Raw genomic sequence first — 23,440 nt, forward strand, 5'->3', positions numbered from 1 at the left:
TCACTCAAGAGAATGAACATGTGTCCCCAAAGGTAAATGTGTGGCGTGCCGTGACTGTTACTGGTGGTCTCGGTCCATTTTTCTTTACAACCCCAACAGTAAATGCACGTGATTACTTGCAATGCTGAAAGAGTTTGGCATTGACAACATGCCCATATGACTCAAGGGTATTTCCAACATGATGGTGCACCATCCCATTTTGCTTATTCCCTTTGTGCTCACCTTGATCAAACGTTCCCAAACCATAGGATTGGTCACAATGGACCATTGTTATGGCCTCTCCAATCTCTGGATCCCACACTGATTGAGTTCTAGCTATGGGGAATGATAAAGCAGTGCATGGTTGGTTGGTTTGTGGGATTAAAGGGACCAGACTGCGATGGTCATCGGTCCCTAGCAGTGCATGTTTAGTACAAAAGTGACAGACCTTGAAGAACTCTAGGACACAATAAAAGTGTGATATCCAACATTTCCCCAAAAATGTGTGTTCTGGCACTAAACTGTAATGTTGAACGTTGGTTTGGGTGCATTAGTTGTGCTGGTGGTCAGGTTGAGACTCCAGATAACGAAAACTATGAGTAAATGCTTTCTCTCAAATAGTGTTCAGACAATTTTGACTCACCCAGCATACTGATACAACTGCGTACTGCATAATGCAGTTATTTAAGTTCATTAAAGTCATGCAACACCACCTCCATAAAATATTTCAGAAAATATGGTTTTACAAAGGAGAAAAACTTCACTACAATGAACCTAGCAACAACTCTGTAAACAGCATTCAAAGATAAAGAATATTTTGATACTAATTCTACTTCCTCTTTACATCTTTCCTGGAAAAATTGAATTCAATGAGACAAAGAAAATTATCTTGTATATAAAATCATTAAAATAATTACTTTCTCTTCATTTATTTCATTGACAAGACAAAAAATGCATCTCGTGTTGTTATTCAACAGGACACAGAGTTCCAATGTGGATACAGACACTAAGTCAATTTAAATGTTGAATAAAAAGCATGTAGTACACTCAATAAACTTTTCGAGTTCATAAAAAAGAATCTAAACGTATAATCCATAAAGACATTTAAGCACCAAAGAAGCACTAACCTGTCTTTAAATGCGTCTGAGATGATATCTTTCACTTTCTCAATCAATACTTTGGTCTCGTCTTCATTTCTAAGTTTGCGTTGCAGTTCTAGTTTGTTAAACTCTTCCAGTCTTTCTGGCACCAAGCGACAAGAATTGGGATTAATTCGAGTTGTGGAGAACTACAGGAAATATAGTTAGAATGTAATAACTAATTCATTTAAAGGAAACAATGAGTTCTATTTACTTTTGATTATAATTCTATAAGCAGCTTTTTTACCATGTCAAATACTTCTGCTCTACTTATAAAATATGATTTAGCTGATCTCTCTCTCTCTCTCACTCTCTCTCACTCACACACACACACACATGACAAACACCTTAATATCATTAATTTTTCTCTCTAATAATTTAAGAAGTAAGTCACATTTCACAGAACTTCGAAGCTGTATCAGATTCATCTCATTGTTTGCAGATCAGAACGAAGGATGATTAGGTTTTCATGTTCAAATGGTGACAAGGTCATTAAGAGATAAAGCACAAGCTCAGATTAGACAAAAACAGGGAAAGAGACTACTTATGCCATCCCCTAAGGAGCAATACTGTGTTTTTACCACTATAGGGAAACTTTGGACACCTAAATCTGGGTGGTTGGATTTGGATTTGACTTCCACTTTTTTCCTAATGTAAGACCTATGTATTAATAACTGTGGGATCTCATTTCTGAGGCCAAAAGGAGATAATTCACAGTCAAACAGTTGGCTTCTCTAAGTTCAGCTTACTGTCAATAATTCCAGCCACACTTCATCCCACCAACACATGATTCCGCACTTCCAACAGCAAGGCGATAGGTCATTTGGATGTCACACTGACACATGGGATTTCCAGTGCATGATCCCTTAGCTGCTACATCAATTAATTTGTTTCCCTGATTTTCCATATGTCCTGGTAGACAGCAGAATGATGCTTTCTTTCTCAGCCTTCACATGTGGAGAATGGTGAACCTGATAGTCTGTACTTGTTTTACTGCTGAAATATATACTGTATAAACTGAGAGACATGCAAGGGGTGAGCATAGAGAATTGCTTTCAAAGTCACGCGAACCCTTGAATTAAAAGAGCATTTGCAAATAGATCTAGATGACAGGCTTAGGGAAAACCACAGAGCAACCAAGAAAGCCTCTACTTAGACACATCTGTGAATACCAAAACAAAGATGTGGTGCCCATTTAACATATCATAAAATATTGAGTTACATCCAAGTGCAACAATACTTGTTCTCTTGTACCTCCATAATGCTAAGATTTGGAGTGCAAGAATACTACTTTGTGTGAAGAGGGTAGTATTTTGGGTATGACACTTTGTCAATTGCGGGCACAATGACAGGTAGTTGAAGCCCTAATGACGAACGTGGTTAAGTTTTTCAGGACTAGGTTTATTGGTTTCCAGGATGAGATGGCACTGGAAATCTGTTTCTGGACTAACTTACAGGATAGTGTCTGTCTCTGAAGGCTTCAGTAAGGCAATAGGCATATCCAGCTAACTTTTCCTTTCCTGTCAGCACACCTCTCCTCCTCTTACTTTTCCCCCCACATTCTCCTTTCCCTTCTTCACCCACTTTTGCTTCTGATGTTACTCTTAATGAGAACCATCTGCCCCACTTCTACCATGCCTCCCATCATTTCCCCCAACCCCATTTTGCATCGTATGTGCTACACCCTCCCAGTTGCCACATCTCTTTCCACCTTTCCCCACTCCACCACCACTCTCCTGTCAATCTGAAGAAACACAATGACACAGTCAGTACCTCCACAGCCATAGTTGTGTATGTTTAGAAGTCTGTGTAGAAATCTGAAAGCTAGTTAAGCTTAGTGCTGTTACATGTGGCTTTGCAACACTTATCAAACCACCTGGTTCATTTTCCTCACCTTTGCTTATTACTTGTCTGTATACCAAACAAGAACCATTATCTCTTTGTTAAGAATTCAGAAAATACACTAATGTAGTATATAAATTCATGTGGATAGGTATCACTCTTTCAAACAAAAATCAAAAAGATAATAACATTCCAACCATTAAATCTTCTCTAAAATAGGACCTCTTTGAGTGCATCATTATTAGTATGTGCTAGTTTTACTCTGGTAAACTCAGAAAAACGCATCTTCCATGATGAAAATAGCTATTTTGTACACACAAAAATTAATTATACTTGTTCTTCCATTAGTTACCCTGGGAGTTGTAATAATTTCATAAATTATCACTTATTACTCTGAGCAATAATGTGGTTTTCTTTGTTTGTGTTTCATCTCTCTCTCTCTCTCTCTCTCTCTCTCTGACACTGCTTAATTGTACCCTAAAATAAAGGAAAAGCAATGTTACAATGTCCTGATTTGTTTTTGCAGCCAGGATACAGATTTGAATGCTTATCTGCCTTCTATCATTTCTCACTTTTGTTCAAGATGACCAACAAAAGTTTTATCCAGCCACAAAGTTCAAAGAAGTCCTTCTACACCATGAACAGCATGATGGAACTATCTCATTATTCAAAAAAGTAGTTTATAATCTACTTTTGTGAAAAGAATGGCTGTATTTTGCCATTTTTCTACTCTTACATGAAATAAAGACATTCAAACTATGTCAAAATCCAAATGGATAGCAAAATAGATTTCAACTGACAAATAGCAGTGCTATAAATTGCAATCCATTATAAATATGGACTACTTTGCCTTTAAAAAAAAAGTTCCAAACGATTTTTTCCAGATATTTCGTTGTTCTGTTTCTTTTTTTTTTTTTTTTTACATTTCTATTATATTTTCATGTATATCATCATCCTCATCAACATCATCAACAGTCATAAAACATCTATTGCTGGATAACAGCCTCCTATATTCATTCATTATGGTCTTCAGTTACATGCAGCCATATTGAACCTGCATATTTTGTAATGTCATCTTCCATTCAATCATCACCTCTGTTATTTCTTATCTTTTGAAATCTAGCAAAGAACAATCCTGGTCAATTTATAAGTTCACCTTCAGTACCTCCCAATGACCTTCACTTAATTTCCATTACAATTATGCTATGTACTTCACTCTAGTCTGTTTCCTAATCTATTTCTTTGTGTTATATCTCTTCAAGTACTTCCTAACTGCATATCACCATTGCACACTGAGCAATCCGCAGTTAGAAACCCCAATAACTCTCCTATGCCAACCTTTTAATGGGTCATATAGAAGAAGCTTTCCTGAAGCTGCTCTGAACTCATGGTGAAGAAGAATACCTTGACATCCTTTGACAATGTAACTCCTTTTCCAAACTCAAAAGAGCTGCTACACTAATGAATCCTTCAACACCAACATTAGCAACCTTCCCGCAATTATCCCACAGACTTGATTTGCAAACAGATCTATTCAGACAGTACCCTCCTCCTACCCAAATGACTAATACAGCTCCCACTTCCATTTACTCAGACATATCCTCTTGTTACTCAATAACACACAGACCTTTATTGCCTTAACACTTTTCTCTGCCAAGGCTATCATTACCTCAAGTCGAGTGCTGAAATGAGATCATCTCTCCCAAAGACCCTCCCCCCTATACCCACAGCTGCTTTCCGTTGTCTCCTGATTTCCACAACATCCTAGTCAAACCACATGACATTCCTGAACCCTTACCCTATCCCAAGGAACCGATGCTTGAAATTGTACCCATTTTGAAACGTGCCCTTTTCCACCATCACCTATTCCAACCCCACCACTAGTAAATCATACAACATCAACAGCAAAGAAATTATGAAACAACACATATTGTTTATCAACAAACTTTTGGACAATCCCTAGCTTTCATATAGGAAAGACCACCAACAATCTAGCTGAGAGCACGAATGGACATAGAAGAACTGTCTGCCATGGGGACACCAAATATCATGGTGCTGGACATGTTCTATGGCAGGCATGGGCGATCTTTGGTGATCCGTAGGCCTGAATCACATACTTACTGAAGCTGTGGGCCGCCTCATCACATGAAGTGACAGCAGAGCTCCTAGCACATAAAGTCAGAACTATAGCATCCTTGATGTTCATATTTATGGGATAATGTTCCAACACATCAACAAATTATACCTCAAAACACATATTTTTGAGGGTTCATTCATTTTATGTTCACTCCATCTTCAAATGTTTGCATTTATTTGCGTGTATCAAACATTTTTTTCTTTACTTATAATGTTTTACAGCATCTGTCTTTAAAGACTTCCACTGCAAAATTCCGCAATGCCATTAGTAAAGAATGTATGTTCTCAACACATCAGTAAATGTGAAGATCTAAAAATGGGAAGTTAGGCATCTTGAAACATCACAATTCATTATAAATTACCTACAATTTCACCAGCTGCAGTGCTCCAAGGCATCTACAATGGAGAAGAATTACTTAGTAACACTAATACTGTTGTGACTTGCCGATCATTCAAAGCGGCGCCGCGCAATTACGCGCGTTCTCTACGTGCGGCGCTGTCTGCCAGCCATGCAGCAGCTGCGCCACCTAAGCGGCCAGCCGAGCAGCGGCCGCTAGACTGGGACTCAGTGCTCATTCGAATGCTAACGTGTACACATGTCTTGCTTGTCAACTTACTCTGTGACTTATATGTGTTGTATCGTTCTGAAATATATGTGTTAAACTTGGCGTTATAACAAATGGCGATGAGGTAGTGGATCTTTCCTTTTCACCGTTGACCCACAGGTTTCCATGGCTACTGTCGAGCAACTATTGCAAAATCTCTTTGAACAGCAAACGCTTCTAACAGCAGCGATTCGCGATTTCGTCGCGGCGTCAAATGCGGGGCGTTTCTCGTCGTTGGCTATACCCCCTTTTCCTCCTTACGACGAGACGGCGGAAGACTGGTCTGATTATGAAAAACGTCTTCGACAGCACTTCTTGACATTTCATGACACGGACGAACAACCATGTAAGTCTTTGTTCCTTTCCTGGATTTCACCTCAAATGTATCGGTTGTTGTCGCAACTGGCTCCTTTGAAGAATCCTGCGTCTTTGTCCTTTGCTGAAATGTGCTCACTTCTGTCTGTCTATTTTCAAAAGCAAACGCATGTGGTAGCCTCTAGTGTTGCCTTTTATCGTTGTCAAAACAGCCACATCAATCCTATCGCGCTTGGGCTGCTGAACTTCACGGCCTCAGCCGAAAGTGTCAATTTGTTACTGATGTTCACAAAGAATCCTATGCCGCTTCCATGGTACGGGATGCTATTATCTGGTAGGCGCCCGACAAAGAAGTTCGGCAACGATCCCTTCAATTAGCAAATCTGACTCTAGATGAAGTTCTCTCCATTGCGCAGTCTTTTGAAATTTCTCGCGCCGCTGGGGCGCAAATAGAGGCGTGGGTTGATGTCGGGGAAATACAACCTCTGTGCGTTGTTGACGAGGCGTGCGGTGCGTCCCCGCCTGCCGACGTGGCCACAGTGCGCTCCCACGCACAGCCTCGGCCTACCCGTAAACAACCCGCTAAGAAACTGCAGCAAAACCCCCGGCAACGTCCTTCATGTCCGCGGTGTTTTACGAAACATTCACGCGAGGATTGTCCCCAATGTTGGGCTGTGTGTCACAATTGCAAAAAGAAAGGTCATGTGTCTTCCGTTTGCAAATCCGACCGCATACATGATGTTCATGAACATGACACTGATTCTGATTCTGTGTTGTCTGTCAATTGCACTTCTTCCCTTTCAGGGAAGTTATTCCTCACTGTCCAAATCCTTGGTCGAGATGTTCGCATGCAGGTGGATACCGGTTCTGCTGCCACTATAATTAATTCTCAGACGTATCTTCAGTTGGGTTCTCCACTCCTGTCACTTGTCACTCAGCAATTACGGACGTACAATAAACAGAAGATTTATCTCTTGGGACAGTTTAATGCTGAGGTATCTTACAAATCCGTCATTCGCACTGTTCCCATATTTGTGGTCGACCACAGTAACGCAGAGAATCTTTTTGGTTTCGATGCCTTTTGTGTTTTTGGGTTCTCCATAGATGACACTGTCAATATCGTCTCTGATGCTATTCCTTATGCCCAATTGGATTCCTTGTCGACGACATTTTCGTCCCTTTTTTCTCCTGGGTTAGGCTGTGCAAACAACTTTGAAGCTCATATCACGCTCAAACCCACTGCTCGGCCTAAGTTTTTTCAGGCTCGGCCCATTCCTGTGGCCCTTCGTGATCAGGTAAAACGGGAGCTGGATCGTCTCCCTACTTCAGGGGTCTTGCTTCCTGTCACTTCCAGTGAGTGGTCCTCTCCTGTCGTTGTCGTTGCTAAGCCAAATGGTGATATTCGTCTCTGTGGCGATTTCAAAGCCACTGTACATGCTCAATGCCTCATCGACACTTACCCTATGCCCCGTCCTGAAGAACTATTCACTAAACTTGCTGGAGGCCAGTATTTTTCTAAAATTGACCTGTCAGAAGCTTATCATCAACTTCCTCTCGACGCTGCTTCCCGGCAGTTTCTGGTCCTTAACACGCCTTTCGGCCTCTATCAATACCAACGCTTGCCATTCGGGGTTGCTAGCGCCCCTGCTCTCTTTCAGCGATTCTTGGAACAATTATTGCTCCCTGTCCCTGGGTGCATCAATTACATGGACGACATTGTTGTCACTGGCTCCACCACTGAAGAACATCTTCAAAATCTCCACACACTTTTTCATGTCTTACAGACTGCCGGTCTTAAGTTTAATCTTCAGAAATCACAATTTTTTCAGGCATCTATCACGTACTTGGGGTTTCAACTCTCTCAGGATGGTATTCGTCCGCTTCAGCAAACTGTCGCTGCGATCGATGCCCTTCCTCGCCCTACATCTGTTAAGGAACTGCAGGCCTTGGGGAAAATAGCATACTATCACAAGTTTTTACCGTCTGCGGCTTCGGTGGCTCAGCCGTTGCATCGCCTGTTGCATAAAAACATGCCTTTTCACTGGTCCCCGTCATGCGATGCGGCTTTCCAGAAATTGAAGACTATGCTGAAACAGGCCCCGTGCCTGGCTACTTATCGACCTGGCCAACATCTTGTTCTTGCCACAGACGCCTCTCAATACGGGATCGGTGCAGTCCTTGCGCACCATTTTTCTGACGGTTCGGAACAACCCATTGCTTATGCCTCCAAAACGCTCACGGATGCCCAACAAAAGTATTCTCAAATTGAAAAAGAAGCTTTGGCCATTATTTATGCTCTTCATAAGTTTGGTGTTTTTCTCTATGGCTCAAAATTTCATCTTGTTACGGATCACAAACCACTTGTTTCCTTGTTTCATCCTTCAAAGTCACTTCCCGACAAGGCTGCACACCACCTCCAGCGTTGGGCTCTTTACTTGTCTCGTTTCAATTATGAGATTCATTTCCGGCCAACGGCTCAACATGCTAATGCTGACTCTCTGTCTCGCCTTCCCATGGGTCCTGATCTGGCATTCGATAGGGACGAACTTTTGTGTTTCCACCTGGATGTTGCCGAGCAGCGGGTTGTGGACGGGTTCCCCATCACTGGGGACAGGCTGGCGGCTGCTACGGGTTCTGACCCTACCCTCTCCCGGGTTTTACGCTGTATTCAGAAGGGTTGGCCAGATCGCCCGTCCGCTATGACTTCTGATCCGTTGCGGAACTACTACGCTTTGCGCTACCACCTCACGGCTAGGGATGGTGTTATCCTCCTTTCCACTGACAATGCTTTGCCGCGTGTTGTGGTACCTGCGTCTTTGCTTGCTTCGGTCTTGCGCCTCCTTCACCAAGGGCACTGGGGTGTGTCTCGCACAAAATCTCTGGCGCGCCGTCACGTGTACTGGCCTGGCATAGACTCTGAAATAGTACACATGGTCGCTGCCTGCGGTCCTTGTGCGTCACAGGCCGCTGCCCCGAAGTCATCTTTGTCACCGTGGCCTTCGCCTGAGAAGCCCTGGGAGTGCATTCATGCTGACTTTGCGGGACCCTTTTTAGGTACTTATTGGCTCCTCGTAATTGACGCCTACTTTAACTTTCCTTTCATTGTCCGTTGCACGTCGCCTACCACCGCGGCAACCACCAGTGCTCTCGCCCGCATTTTTTCTTTGGAAGGCCTCCCCTCTACTCTTGTTACTGATAATGGTCCGCAATTTGCCTCTTCCGATTTTGCGGATTTTTGTGTTCGTCACGGCGTTATGCATGTCACGGCCCCACCGTTCCATCCACAATCAAACGGTGAGGCTGAACGACTGGTCTGCACATTTAAGGCTCAGATGCGGAAACTTCTAACTTCTTCTGCTGCTGATGATGCGCTTCTTCAGTTTCTGGTGTCTTACCGTTTCACCCCCATGGGCGACCACAGCCCGGCTGAGCTCTTACATGGCCAACATCCCCACACGCTACTTCATCTTCTGCAGCCATCCACCTCACTGCCGCAGGTGCCTTCACTTGGCCGGTTCACCGCCGAGGACCTCGTCTGGGTATGGGGATATGGCAGGCGGCCAAAATGGAGCCCGGGCCGCATCTTACGACACCGTGGCCGACGCCTGTATGAAATCCAGATGGACACGGGTGTTGCAGTGCATCATTCGGACCAGCTTCGGCCTCGTGTGCCGGCAACGCCTGTTCCGAATGCTGCTACACCACCTTCGGCTCTACCTGACGTTCGGGATCTTGGCATCTCTCAATACTCACAACACAGCCCTCTCACCGTAATCGCGATGCCAGCACAAGAACGGACGCCACCAGGAGATGTGCCCATGCAGGAACTGAATGACCATCCTCTGTCAGAGCCAATCTACTCGCCTCCTCCTCCAACGGACGCCGACACATCGCCCATGTCTCCTGTCATATCAACCGGACTTGCCGCAACGGGCAGATTGGTGCATGGGGCCCCAGCAGATTCGACCCCTACGTCTCCTGTCATCTCGACTCGTTATCATCGGGGACACTTCTGTCCGTACGGGAAGCCTTCTCCTCGAGACTTTACGACGAGTCAAACAGCGCCTATGGACGTTAGCCATCTCCAGGACACCTCCATCAGGACCAGTGCAACAATTTCAAAGGGAAGAAAAGTGTTGTGACTCGCCGATCATTCAAAGCGCTGCCGCGCAATTACGCGCGTCCTCTATGTGCGGCGCTGTCTGCCAGCCATGCAGCAGCTTCGCCACCTGAGCGGCCAACCGAGCAGCGGCCGCTAGACTGGGACTCAGTGCTCATTCGAATGCTAACATGTACACATGTCTTACTTGTCAACTTACTCTGTGACTTATATGTGTTGTGTCGTTCTGAAATACATGTGTTAAACTTGACGTTATAACAAATATGAGAAAGTATAGAGTGCAGTTTTTCAACAATGCATTTTGTAGAAAAATATATTTTCATATTTAATTACATGACAACACGGCAATTCACAACATAACAACAAACATATTTATCTGTGTAAATGGTAAGGAAATAATCCTCGATTCCCATCTCTTGGAATTAACGACATCCTGCACCTACTTATCTCTTCATAACGCCACATATTTTGTGAATAAACTCACTAAAGAAGCACACAAATAGTTGCACGAAATTAACAAACAGCTAACACAGAACTTTACGTATGAACTGACAACAGATAACAAGTTTGTTGACCAATTTATGGCCCCTGCTGACACTCAAATTGGTATATTTTGTGAGTAGTCAGTACTTTTTATACCATTGTTGCCTACTACCAATGTTTGTGATGAATGTGTACCACAGACGTAGTAAACAGTTAGCAGTAAATAACATACAAGTGTTGTTAGCAATGACTGAGAGACAAAAATACTTCTTCCCACACACCTTCGAGGTAGGTGTCGCCCCCCACTCTCCACATGCACATCAGCACATGGGTCATAACTCTGAGCTCAGACTGGAGCCATGTTTCTCTTTGTTGTTCAAATCTAATGGCGGCAAAATGTCATTGCCCTTGCACAGAGTAAACAAAACTTTCACTGATCTGCTTAATGAGCTGCAAACCCGAAGTGAGCTGTCTGTGGAACTATGTGAAGGTCTGTCTAGGGTGCAGTATAATGTGAGCACCTCACTCTCTCCCCCATGAATTCCCTCTGTGAGCTGGACTGAAACCAACTGCAGGCCAGATGCAGGCCATGGGCCGCTAGTTGCTCACCAGTGCTCTGCAGCATGACTCAAGGGACTTGACTGCCTCCTACACCATATGGACTATAACAATCCTCCATCTGATACTAGTTTCCCTGAACCCTGGAAATGGGAACTTGCACTTCAACACATCCTTACATTCCTCTGGATTTAACCCCTGTTACATTCTCTAGGACTTGTCCTCTGTTAATGCTTGCTTTCTCTCTCTCTCTCTCTCTCTCTCTCTCTCTTTATCTATCTATCTACCTACCTCTTTTTCATTACCTTCATCTTTTAATTACGTTGTATAGTATATGTTTTTTATTTATTTTGTCTCACTATTTCCTTGTTTTACTTTTTGTTTCTGCTTTATCTATTCATTCCCACCTCCCTTTCTCTCATTTTCTCTACTTATTAATTGTAATACTCATTTCTCTTCCTCTTTATCTTTTACTCATTATCTCTAGACCGAAGCTGGCACAGTGCTTATAAATGTACTGTCTTTGACCTCCTACACTCTCTGATGCCACCCCTTTCATCTTTCTCTTCCCTCATCCTTACAACACGTGGATCTCTAACATCCTGGGGTCTCAGTGACCTGCTTTTCCTTTTTGGCCTTGCCCATACTAGCCCTCTCTTCCCCCTGAGGAAGAAGCTATTACTTCCAAAAGCTACGACAGTGTATGTAATTTTATATTTGTCTATTGGAAGCACAGAAATTCCCCACCTGAAGGCAGTCACTGGCTAGCAATCCTGTCTCATAATTTTACATTAGCCGACTGTAAACTTCCCATTTCATGCACTCTGGATTCTTTATTTTGAAAGTTGTTTTCCAATATTGGTCAAAACAGTGTTTATTCTTCTATTTATTTTGTTCCTTTTCTATCTGATGCTTCAATTCAACTAACCTACGTATCAACTGTTTCTAAAATTTCACTGTTTATTTCTTCTTGTTGTTGTGGTCTTCAGTCCTGAGACTGGTTTGATGCAGCTCTCCATGCAACTCTATCCTGTGCAAGCTTCTTCATCTCCCAGTACTTACTGCAACCTACATCCTTCTGAATCTGCTTAGTGTATTCATCTCTTTGTCTCCCTCTATGATTTTTACCCTCCACACTGCCCTCCAATGCTAAATTTGTGATCCCTTGATGCCTCAGAACATGTCCTACCATTCAACACCTCCTCATTAGTTATGTGATCTACCCATCTAATCTTCAGCATTCTTCTGTAGCACCACATTTCGAAAGCTTCTATTCTCTTCTTGTCCAAACTATTTATCGTCCATGTTTCACTTCCATACATGGCTACACTCCATACAAATACTTTCAGAAACGACTTCCTGACACTTAAATCTATACTCGATGTTAACAAATTTCTCTTCTTCAGAAATGCTTTTCTTGCCATTGCCAGTCTACAATTTATATCCTCTCTACTTCGACCATCATCAGTTATTTTGCTCCCCAAATAGCAAAACTCCTTTACTACTTTAAGTGTCTCATTTCCTAATCTAATTCCCTCAGCATCACTCGACTTAATTCGACTACATTCCATTATCCTTGTTGTTTATCTGTATTATTTTCTATTCATTGTGTTGATTATATTCTAATTATAACTGAATTTCAATACTACTTTCTACTACGCTACGCCAATTTTATTTTATTTTATTTTATTTTTATTTTATTGCAATATGTATTATTTAGATCCAGTTCTGCGTGTTAACACATGGATGTGGAACATCCCAAAAACATTTAGTTCATTATTACATTAGTTTCCATAGGGACAATAAACAAAGATTCATAATACAAGCTGGAAACACAATCAGTAAGATAAAATTACACTCACAAGCAGAGTTCCAGATACAACATTCTGATTTTGTCCAACAATTTTTTACAGATCACCAATTAATCTGGTTAACACAGCAAGATATACTGAGGCAGGAATATACAATAGTATTTGGGAAATAAACTTGGCAATCTCTGCTATAGAATTCTTCTAGAGAATAGAAAATTTTTTCAAGCAAGAACTCCTTTAGTTTATTTTTAAACAGTACTTTTTTCTCTCGTAGCACTTTATATTACTTGTAAGTGCATTGCTTGTGTATTTCACACCTTTCTGCACCCGGGACAGATTTCTCAGGTTACAGTTATATATTGTGAAGTAGTGGGTAGGATCCCTATTTGTTTAAAAAGATTGCGACATGAGATTCTTGGAGGCACTCCACACAAAATTTGGACAACCTTTTTCTAGCTTGTAAAAACCTTTTTCGATAGATTATTTCATAACACATAAGTGTAAAGTAGCCAAAGTAAGCAGATTTTTGAGACATTAATGTCATTTTTAGACACTGATGTCTCCAATTTTGGCGATTATCCAAATGGCAAATGTTGCTGAGCTGAGCCTTTTCAGGGTTTGGTTGATGTGCTGTTCCCAGTTAAGCCTGCTATCTATATATATGCCCAAGCATTTCATTTCAAACAATCTGCTCTCTCTATCTGCTGGCTCTCATGTACTGTGTTATTTCCTGTGGACTTGTGTGACCAGAATGTAATTAGTTTTGCTGAGGTTTATTGATAGAGAATTTACTGTGAACCAGGTCAGAACATCCTCAAGTAAGTGGTTGGCATTTAATTCTAGATCAGAGGGTATCTTACTGTCTATCACAATACTTATGTCATCAGCAAACATTGTAAAATTGCTTGCTTTGTTTGAAGACAATGATAGGTCATTGATATATATGACCAAGGACAGAACCTTGTGGAACTCCATATTTTACTGTTCCCCAGTCGGACTCTACCCCTCCTATGTGACTATTGTTATCATCTAGCACTGTTTTCTGTTGTCTACTGTGTAGGTAGGATTTGAGCCAGTTGCGCATTTGTCCTCGGAGTCCATAGTGGCATGCTTTCTCTATACATATTCTACGACTAACACAGTCAAAGGCTTTAGACAGATCGCAAAATATGCCCACAGGCAATGTTTTTTTGTTGAGGCATTACAAAACGTTATTCGTAAACTAAAATATTGTTTCGGTTGTGGAGATACCTTCTCTGAATCCAACCTGGTTTTTACTAATTATTACATGTTTTTCTAGGTGACTGACTATTCTGGCATATGTTAGCTTTTCAAGAACTTTAGAAAATGTAGTCAAATGTAGTCAATAGTTTGTAACATCTGAGGCATTGCCTCTTTTGTAGAGGAGCTTTACAACAGCACATTTCATCCTTTCAGGGAAGATACCTTGTTTTAGAGAGGCACTGAATATATGAGCTAGGACTTCAATGAACTCATTGCAGCAGGCTTTTAGCAATTTGCTAGAGATGTCATCAACACCAGTTGAATTTTTTGCTTTTAAAGAAATAATTGTTTTTCTTACTTCTTGTACTGTTATAGGGGCTACACCTATCTGCCCTATGGAGTTTGGTAAATGACCTTTCAGTATTTTTAATGCTGCTTCTAAGGAGCCATTGTGTCCTGCTTTCTCAGCAACACTTAGAAAATGCTCATTGAAAATTTTTGCCACAGTATTTTGATTTTGTACCTGTCTATCTTCATTACTGAGAACAATGTTTTGGGACCTATTGGGGCAATTTGCACCAGACTCTCTCTTTTCACTTCCCATACAGTTTTGATTTTGTTACCAGATTTATTAATTTTGGAGCACAGATCCAAACTTTTTGACTTCTGAATAATTTTGCTTAGTACTTTGCAGTATTCTTTTATAGTGATTTAGCTGGGTGTGGTTGTCTGAATTTTTTGTGACAATCTACAGTTGCCGTTTCCTTTTGCATGAAATCTTAATACCAGTGGTTATCCAGGGCTTTTTGGTATGTTTTGTGGTTTGGATCTTGTATATCCTTTTTTGGATAGGTGCTTTCAAATCTCAGTGCCACTTCATTACTGAAAAAACTGTATTTGAAATTGGCATTTTCTAAATTATACATAGGTGCCGAGTCTGTGTCTTGGAGATACGATTTAAAAATCTGGATATTTTCTCCATTAACTGTCCTAACTGTTTTCCAATTGGGTCCACTATCATTCACATAAATACTTGTGCTGTTTATAGTGAGTCTTTGTCCATCATGATCAGATAGACCATTCATGACTTGCCTGGTAGTGGTATCACCCATTTTGATCTGGTCTATAAATATATTATCGATCAGTGTGCTTGTACACAAAGTTATTCTAGTAGGAAAACTAACCACAGAAACCAGATTATATGTGGACATCAGTTTTTCTAGGCCTGATCTGTCTCTAGAATTTGTTAGAAAGTTCACACAGAAGTCCCCAAGCACTGTCACATCTGTTTCATGTTTGAATATGTATATTAGGAGAGCATCTAGCTTATTGAAAAAGAGACTAAAGTTTCCTGAAGCTGCTGTGTATACTGTGACTATTGATATATGGGAATTATTCAAGGGCAATTCTGTGGCACACACTTCCAAATGTTGTTCTAAACAATAATTCTGCACATTTATTACTCTAAATGTGATATCGTTTTTAACATAAATGGCAACACCTCCTTTTTCTTTACATTTTCTACAAAATGATGATGTTAAGTAATAATTGTTTATTATAAGGTTTTCTATACCAGAATTAATATGCTGCTCACTAAAACATAAAACATGGGCATAATCTATATCTTGTGGTTTCATGTATATTGATTATAAGCTCATTGATCTTACTACTTAGGCCTCTAATGTTCTGGTGATAAATTGCAAGCTTTTGTTTGGCAGAAGCAGTTACACTCTTTTCTCTAAAAAAAAAAGAAGTTTCGATTGAAGGTCTGGTCAATGTATTTTTTACTACCCATCTCTCCAAATTAGTCTTCTATTTCCACACGCTTGCAGATTGGGAAGACACACTTTTTCCTTGATTTTTCACCATCCAGTTGTCCAATGTAGTCTGCCTATACCCATTCCTGCAATTATTTTGTGCACTGGTACACTCTTCAATGAAATCTGATTCTTTTGTGTTCACATTGTTCCTTGCCTTTGCAACTATGTCACAAATTATTTGTTTATGAAATTCATCTGCACCACACGCCAGAGTACAATATCATCACAAAAAAGTAGATGGATTGGATGTGTTCCATTAACACATTTTCCTTCTTCATTTTCCCAGTTTGAGGATCTGAGAAGTTGTTCTAGGATAGCTGAGAATAGTTTTGGTGATACAGTATCTACTTGTCTGACTTCTTCTTCTTCTTCTTCATGGATGGATCACTTAGGACCATGCGTAATCAACATTTGTTAGCCTTCCTTTTCGCCCAGTATTCCTTCAGGCATAACGAATGGACTAGTTTTCGTTGTGCAGACCACGTATGTCGGTTACTTTTTCTCCCTTCTTCCTCAAAACCCCATGTGTTGGTGATTTTTCTGATTTCAATTGTCACATAGATCTGGAGATCCTAATTCTCTCAGGTGTTTTTCCATCTGTTCGTACCCGTTTGGTCTTGTAGTTTTGTTCTTTAAAAATTTATGGATTTTGTGCGTTAACCTGTTTGAGTCCATTCTTTCTAAATGCCCCATGAATTGGATTTTTCTCATGCACATTGTGTCTGTTATTTTGGAGATATTTTTATATATTTCTGCATTGGGTTTTGGATAATGCACACCACCTTTAATTCTTGGTCCTACGATTTTCCTCATTATTTTACGTTCTTTCACTTCTAATTCCCTTTTTAGTGTTCTGTGTTGAAGATTTAGTGTCTCAGATGCGTAGAGAGCTTCGGGTTTAATTACTGTTGTATAGTGTTATATTTTGCAGTTCCATGAGAGACACTTTTTGTTGCACACATTTTCTGTTAGCTGAAACGCTGTCTCCATTTTCTGGACTCATGATCTGACAGATTTTTTTTCATTACAATTTTCTGCAATCCATTCACCTAAATAAATTATTTTACTGGAGAGATGTTGTTATTACCAGTTTTGAGGTCAGACGGTGCATCTTTGATGTCAGTCATAAATTTTGTTTTTTCAAATGAAATTTCTAATCCTATTTTTGCTGCCTGCTCTTGTAATAATTCTAGCCATTTCTGTGCATCAGTAATGTCTTGAGCGACCAGTGCCATGTCATCAGCAAATGCTAAACAGTCTAATTCTATGCCCTTACATTTTTGACTTCTCTTTCAATTTTGAGTTTCCTATTATATTGCTGAAAATAAAGGAAACTGTAGCATTCAAGTATATTCCAGTGCACCAACATAGGTTGGATCAATACCTCATTTCTTAATTGCTGTTAGTACAGATTTTGTAGAAATTAAGTCAAAAGATTTCTCAAAATTTATGTAAGTAAGGGTACACACACACACATCAGATTTCACTGGACGCTACCAAATCTGTTGCTTTTAATACTCATGCAATAGAGACCAGATAAACATGCAACTGTGTATCGTAACCTAAAAAAAAGAATAATCTGGCCCATTGCTTGATAGGCCAGTATTGCTTAGTTACAACACATCAGAATTGAAAGTAAAATGTATTACATCCATATATCTGCATTTTAACATAGTGCCAAAGACCCTATTTCACAGAAAAAGCAAAAGAAGTCAATGAACAAAAGCTTTTATATATTTTTAAAAAAAAGGGTATAGGGTTATACAAATTTATTTCCTACTCTGTGTTGATTCTGTGATGACTCTTCAAGTGTAAGAATATTCCAAAAGACTGCCAACCAAGAGATAACTTTTATTAGTAGTAGTTTTGTTCACTTGCAGATCACTTTTACAAGGATATGGTACATCATGGTATTACAGTCTAATGGGGGTGGGGGAAGAGTTTGTATACACAGGCATTGACATACTTAAAGGTCATGTCTGACAAAGATGGGACATTTAGCTGCTATGACCTTGTAGTACAAACAATCCCAGCATTTACCTGAAGTAATTAAGGGAAGCTACCAAAAACCTAAATCAGGATGACCAACGGAAACTGGAACCTCCTTACTCCCAAATACAAGCCCAGTCTGTTCACAAGAACACAATAGTGTTGTAAAAATTAGAAACTAGGCACAAAACATCAGAGCCTTGACTACAAAAGATTTTCAAGATTTTTAAATCACATATTTTTGTTATTTTTGGAGCAAAAATGTAGTAGTCACACAAAGTGAGAAACATTTCAAACATTGCTGTTGACTGATGTCATCAGTATCATCTCAAACAGCTCACTCACATCCTCTACCACAATATTTTATTCATCTGTGTCATTCTTGGATACGAGAAATAAGTTCCTTCTGTCATTCATTGGGTTCCAAACGCTCACCGAAGCCCTACACAAAGCGTACATGCATCTTTTATGGAGCTCAGTTTTTCAATACCCTTCATTTGAAATATTCTGGTACAATTTGCAACTTTGTCAGTGTTTAGAAAACAGATATGCCACATTTTTATGCCTCCAATTGTGTATGGGGAGTTTTTACAGAATCAACACTTATATGTAAAAAGTCACTGACAGTAAAGTGGCTAACCATCTACCATAACACATTGTACTTCAGTACCATCATCATCAGCACAGTTATCTAAATTCTTATATCAGAAATCACAGTTTCTGGACTTTTCCAGTAACTGGCTCAGTTTAATTATGTCATGATCTGTCTCTTCAAGCTCACCAAAACTGTCAGCTTTTTCTTAATTAATTTGGTTTTCTTCACTTTACAAATTTATTTCTCATCATCCTTCCACCCCACCACCCACTGCCTTATTTTCCTTCTCTTTATTGAATCTCTCTCATTATATTCAGAGTTTATTCCATCCCTCTGATTGCACTTTTCTCTTTGAAATTTAATGTTTTCTGTCTTTTTGTAGATATCAGAAATCCTCATTAGCCTTATGAAATGTACAGATATTAAGCAAGGCTCTAAACAAAGAGCATATGTCTGACTCATAACCAACTTGGCCACTATTACAATATACTGAATTCTTCATGAAGTAAATCAGTCACTATACTCGTATTCATTCAGTCACAATTCTACAATTCTTTTTTAGTAGTCTTTGCATTACATCTTTTGATGTATCTTATACTGACAGTTAGTGCAATTTTAATGCACAGCATTTACAAAAATACTCCTAAGATGGTGTTTAACACAAGGCTTCTATAAAATGACATTTTCTTCAGCAGTAGTGTAAGCTTTTAGAAAACAACTTGCTCTAAGATCACTGTTGATCACTAAAATCAAAAGACTTCATTGACAAATTCTTCGGAGCAGTATTTGCTCTGGCAATCAAATCTCAACCATCTACAAGTCTTTGATCTTCCATTATCCATAGGTGAGAAATTATTAGTTTGTTATTATGGAAACAACTACACCAATTTCTGACAATGTTTTTAGGAGTTCCTATCATAGCCGCTAAACTATCAGTGAAAATTTTATAGCGTAAATACTAAATTTAATCGGATGTGTTGCACTTTCAGTCCATATAACTTCTGGCATAACTATGAATTAAAATTCTAATAATTTGCCAATTCAATAAAGAGGATATTTCTTAGACTTGATTCTAAAATGACGGAATCCTGTATTTCAAATCATTGTGACAAATAAGGTGACAACTATACATTCTATATTTAATTATTCTTTTCAGTTGCATCGCCCTCAGATTACAATGAATAGGATACTCTTTGCTTCATTTTCATTCAATTCATTCTTCCTATTCTTTTCTTACCCTCTTCCTATTCCAAATCTAAATAACTTAGTAGTATACACTGATGAGTCAAAACATTAGACCATCTGCTTAATAGCATGTTGATCCACAATACAGCAGCAATTCTACATGGCATGGATTTGACAAGTACAGCACTGCCCCACTGACCTGCATCAGTGATGCAGCAGATGTTTGGAGCAGTTGTTTCCCTGGATGTCAGTGTATCTGGACAAGACTATTCACCAAGTGTAACAAGTACTGTGATTCCCCCAAGTGGTAACTGACAATGTCATGGGGTCAATATGGAAACACGCAGGGATTGTCTATTTCAGAGCCCCACGTTCAACAGCGTGCAGTGAATAGCGTGCTCCCAAACACTTTTGTCTGACACTAGATCTGCCACAGATTGCAGTGTATTCTGGTTTACAGAGTGGAAAACCTCCACCCTCTATGTTCTGTGATGAGACTTGCACACCCAACAGTTGCCTACTCGTGGTGTCGCTTTCCATAGAGGCTCACGACAGTAGCACATGAATAGCTGACCAGCTATGCTGTTTCCAAGATGCTCATTCCCAGATGCTGAGCAATAACCCACCCTTAAATGTTCAAGTCACATATGTCACTGCATTTCCCCATTTGCAGTCTATACTGTCACTAGAATGATTCCTCATTCACCTCTGCTCTACTTTATATTTTCCTTACAATATCATGTGCCTACAACACCACCAAGTGGCATTCAATGTCGTGGTGGACAGTGGAATATTTTGGCTCATCAGTGTACATTTGGTCTAGTAGATGTACTGTCACAACTTGCAAACAGCTTACCTGATTTATCAGGTCTTGCATCAAGTATATCTGTGGTTTCACTTTATCCATATTTCTTTCAAATCCACCACCTGCGCTTGTAATGTAGTTAATTAAAGCTAATGGAAAGACGTTAGCTTTCTTGAAATACTCTACAGTTATGTCACCTTGGCGCTTAGACAGTTTGGTACCATCCTTATTCATAATCAGAGGAAGATGACCATACAGTGGTGGCCGCCAACCAAATGCTCTGTAACATGAAATCAAAAATAAGAAAGGGAGGAAAAATTTCATTAATCCATGATTAAAAAACTGCCACTTGCATAAGAATAGTGTCCAGGCAATTTGATGAATACAAAATTATTACTAGAAAAATCTACAAATGTTTCAGATATACTTACTTGTATAATAAAATGTGTTTGCTTGTTGAAATCTGCCATTCTACACCTCGCAAAACATGAGAGATTTCCATAAAATGATCATCAACAACATTCGCAAAATGGTATGTGGGATAGCCATCGGCCTTCATAATCACAGGATCACCTTCAGATTTTGTCAAATCATATGAAATTTCACCATATATTAGATCTAAAAAAGGATCTGTAGGTGACAGCTAAAATGAATTACAATAATTTTAAAAGTGGTAGACAAATTTAAGACATTGTCAGTCTTACTGCAGACAGATGCAATACCTTGAACCGAATGCAGTGAGGAGTACCTTGCTCTAGTCTCTCACCAACCTCACTGTTTGACAAATGACGGCATTTATTGTCATATCGTGGAACTTGCCTCGCTTTCAATGCCTCTTTTCGCAGTAATTCGAGGCGCCGTTCAGTGCAAAAGCATGGGTATGCTTTCCCAGAAGATAATAAATATTCTGCGTGTTTCCTGTAAAATTAAATGGTGAAAAACAGATAATATAGATTTGGAACACACATCAAACAGCTGATGAACAACTGAGTTTAATTTCAAGTCAAGTCACTACACGATGAACAGAAGCTCGGACTAGAGAAAGAAATGCAAGGTAATCAGCTGTGTTGTTTTCAAATGAACCATCTCATATTTGCTTTAAGCAATGAAAATCTAAATCTGGAATGTTTGATGGTGATTTGCATCTTGAATACTTGAAGTATAGGAAGTAGAAATGGTTACAAGTGCCTGCCATGCAGATTCTACACAATACATTCATATTAATATGACCACCGCCTGTGTCCGACACCGCCTATGTCCGACATCAATGTGCAACAACTACTCACAGTCTGCAGTGATAGCACTAGCAGTGGAGTGTGTATAAAGCATGTCAGGAGTTGTCGAAAACAGTGCAGTCATTGTTGCAATGTAGAAACAAAGTGATTCATTTGACGTCTTTTGATGTCTAAAAGGGCATGATAATTGGCTTTCGGGCCAAAGGTGGAAGCATTTCCAAGACAGCTATGTTTGTAATCTGTTCTCATGCTGCTGTGGTTATAGTATAACATGGCAATGTCCAAAACTGGCCCCAAGGCAGCTGTGTTGCACCATGTGCCATTGATGCCAGAGGTGAACAGCAGTTGCAGACACGTGTACAAGTGAATGGACATCCAACTGTTGAGGAACTGACCACCCAGATGAACCAAGGGGCTACCAACAGTGTCTCCTCAACGACCATTCAGCAAACATTGCATTTGCAGCAGGCAGTTGGTTCATGCAGCCATGCTAACTGCTGTTCTTCAGCAACAAAGGCTGGAATTTGCATACTGGACGTCCACTGAGTGGCAACAGGTGGCCTTTTCAAAGAAATCATGTTTTATGCTTCACAGGACAAATAACCATTGATGTGTACTGCAAGAAATGTCTGAAAGCAAATGAGGAGGGAGCACTATGTTTGGGGAATGATTGTCATTCCCCTGGTCATCCTGTCATTTTGGAAAGCACAATGAATCAAAGTGTACGTGCATGGCTCAAAGAGCGCCAGGATGATTTTACTGTACTCCCCTCACCAACCACCTCCCAGATTCAAATCCAATCAAGAATCTGTGGGACCACCTCGATTGGGCTGTTCGTGCCATGGATCCTCAACCAAGAAACCTAGCATAGATAGTCCAGGCACTGGAGTCAACATCATTGTCAGTACTTTCCAGAACCTCAATAATTTACTTTCTACATGTTCACAGAGGTCCATGCTGCAAAAGGTGGTTATTCAGGCTTCTGACAGAGGGTCACATTGATGTGACTGGACAGTGTATCTCATAAGTGAATTAAAACAGACACTATCTAACCCATCTGAAGTTTTTTTTTTCTGGCCTATTTCCGTCACTAGATAACCGCCTTTTACAGGGAGTGATCTTCCAGCGTTCATCTGAATATATGGCATGGTCTGTCTAAAGACTTCAGTTTATCACTGGCTCTTCTCCTCTGAGACATTCAGAGGAGTTCTGATAGCAGAATGAGATGTTCATATCCGACTCCCAGTCTGGCATATAGTGTTAAGACGCCTGAAGTATATCAGTGCCTATACTCCACAAGCCACCTGATAGTGTGTAGTGGAGGCTACCTATCGTACCCCACAGTGATTTCTCCCTTCTCTCTTCCATTTGAAAATGATGGGAGGGGTGGGGGGACAACCATCTATAAACTTTCACATGAGCTCTAATTTATTCCTAGGTATTTTAGGATTGTTACTGTTTTCAGTGAGTTTCCACCAATAATGTAATTGAACAGTAATTGCTCTCTTTACCTATTTATGTGCGGTATATTAGCTATGTAGGAAAAGACAGATTGCTACTTAACTGTACAGAAGACACATGGAGTTGCAGACAAGCACA

General features: G+C 40.2%; 1 protein-coding gene across 8 annotated transcripts in view; it reads right to left on the reverse strand.

Annotated features, from left to right (window-relative positions):
* LOC126235855 (probable glutamate--tRNA ligase, mitochondrial) overlaps positions 1-23,440 on the reverse strand; it is a 353,293-nt gene that overhangs the window by 303,134 nt on the left and 26,719 nt on the right. For 4 of the 8 annotated variants that reach the window (XM_049944732.1, XM_049944733.1, XM_049944730.1 and 1 more), the window contains exons 3-6: positions 21,329-21,524; positions 21,038-21,249; positions 20,658-20,886; positions 1,107-1,267 (exon numbers count right to left, since the gene is read on the reverse strand). The exons of 2 other annotated variants lie outside the window; for them this stretch is intronic. In XM_049944732.1, coding sequence (XP_049800689.1) covers positions 1,107-1,267; positions 20,658-20,886; positions 21,038-21,249; positions 21,329-21,524 — 798 coding nt within the window. The remainder of the gene's footprint in view (positions 1-1,106; positions 1,268-20,657; positions 20,887-21,037; positions 21,250-21,328; positions 21,525-23,440) is intronic. 2 more of the 8 variants (XM_049944728.1, XM_049944731.1) reach the window with 2 other exon arrangements.

Source organism: Schistocerca nitens, chromosome 2, assembly GCF_023898315.1.
Source record: "Schistocerca nitens isolate TAMUIC-IGC-003100 chromosome 2, iqSchNite1.1, whole genome shotgun sequence".
Lineage (NCBI taxonomy): Eukaryota > Metazoa > Arthropoda > Insecta > Orthoptera > Acrididae > Schistocerca > Schistocerca nitens.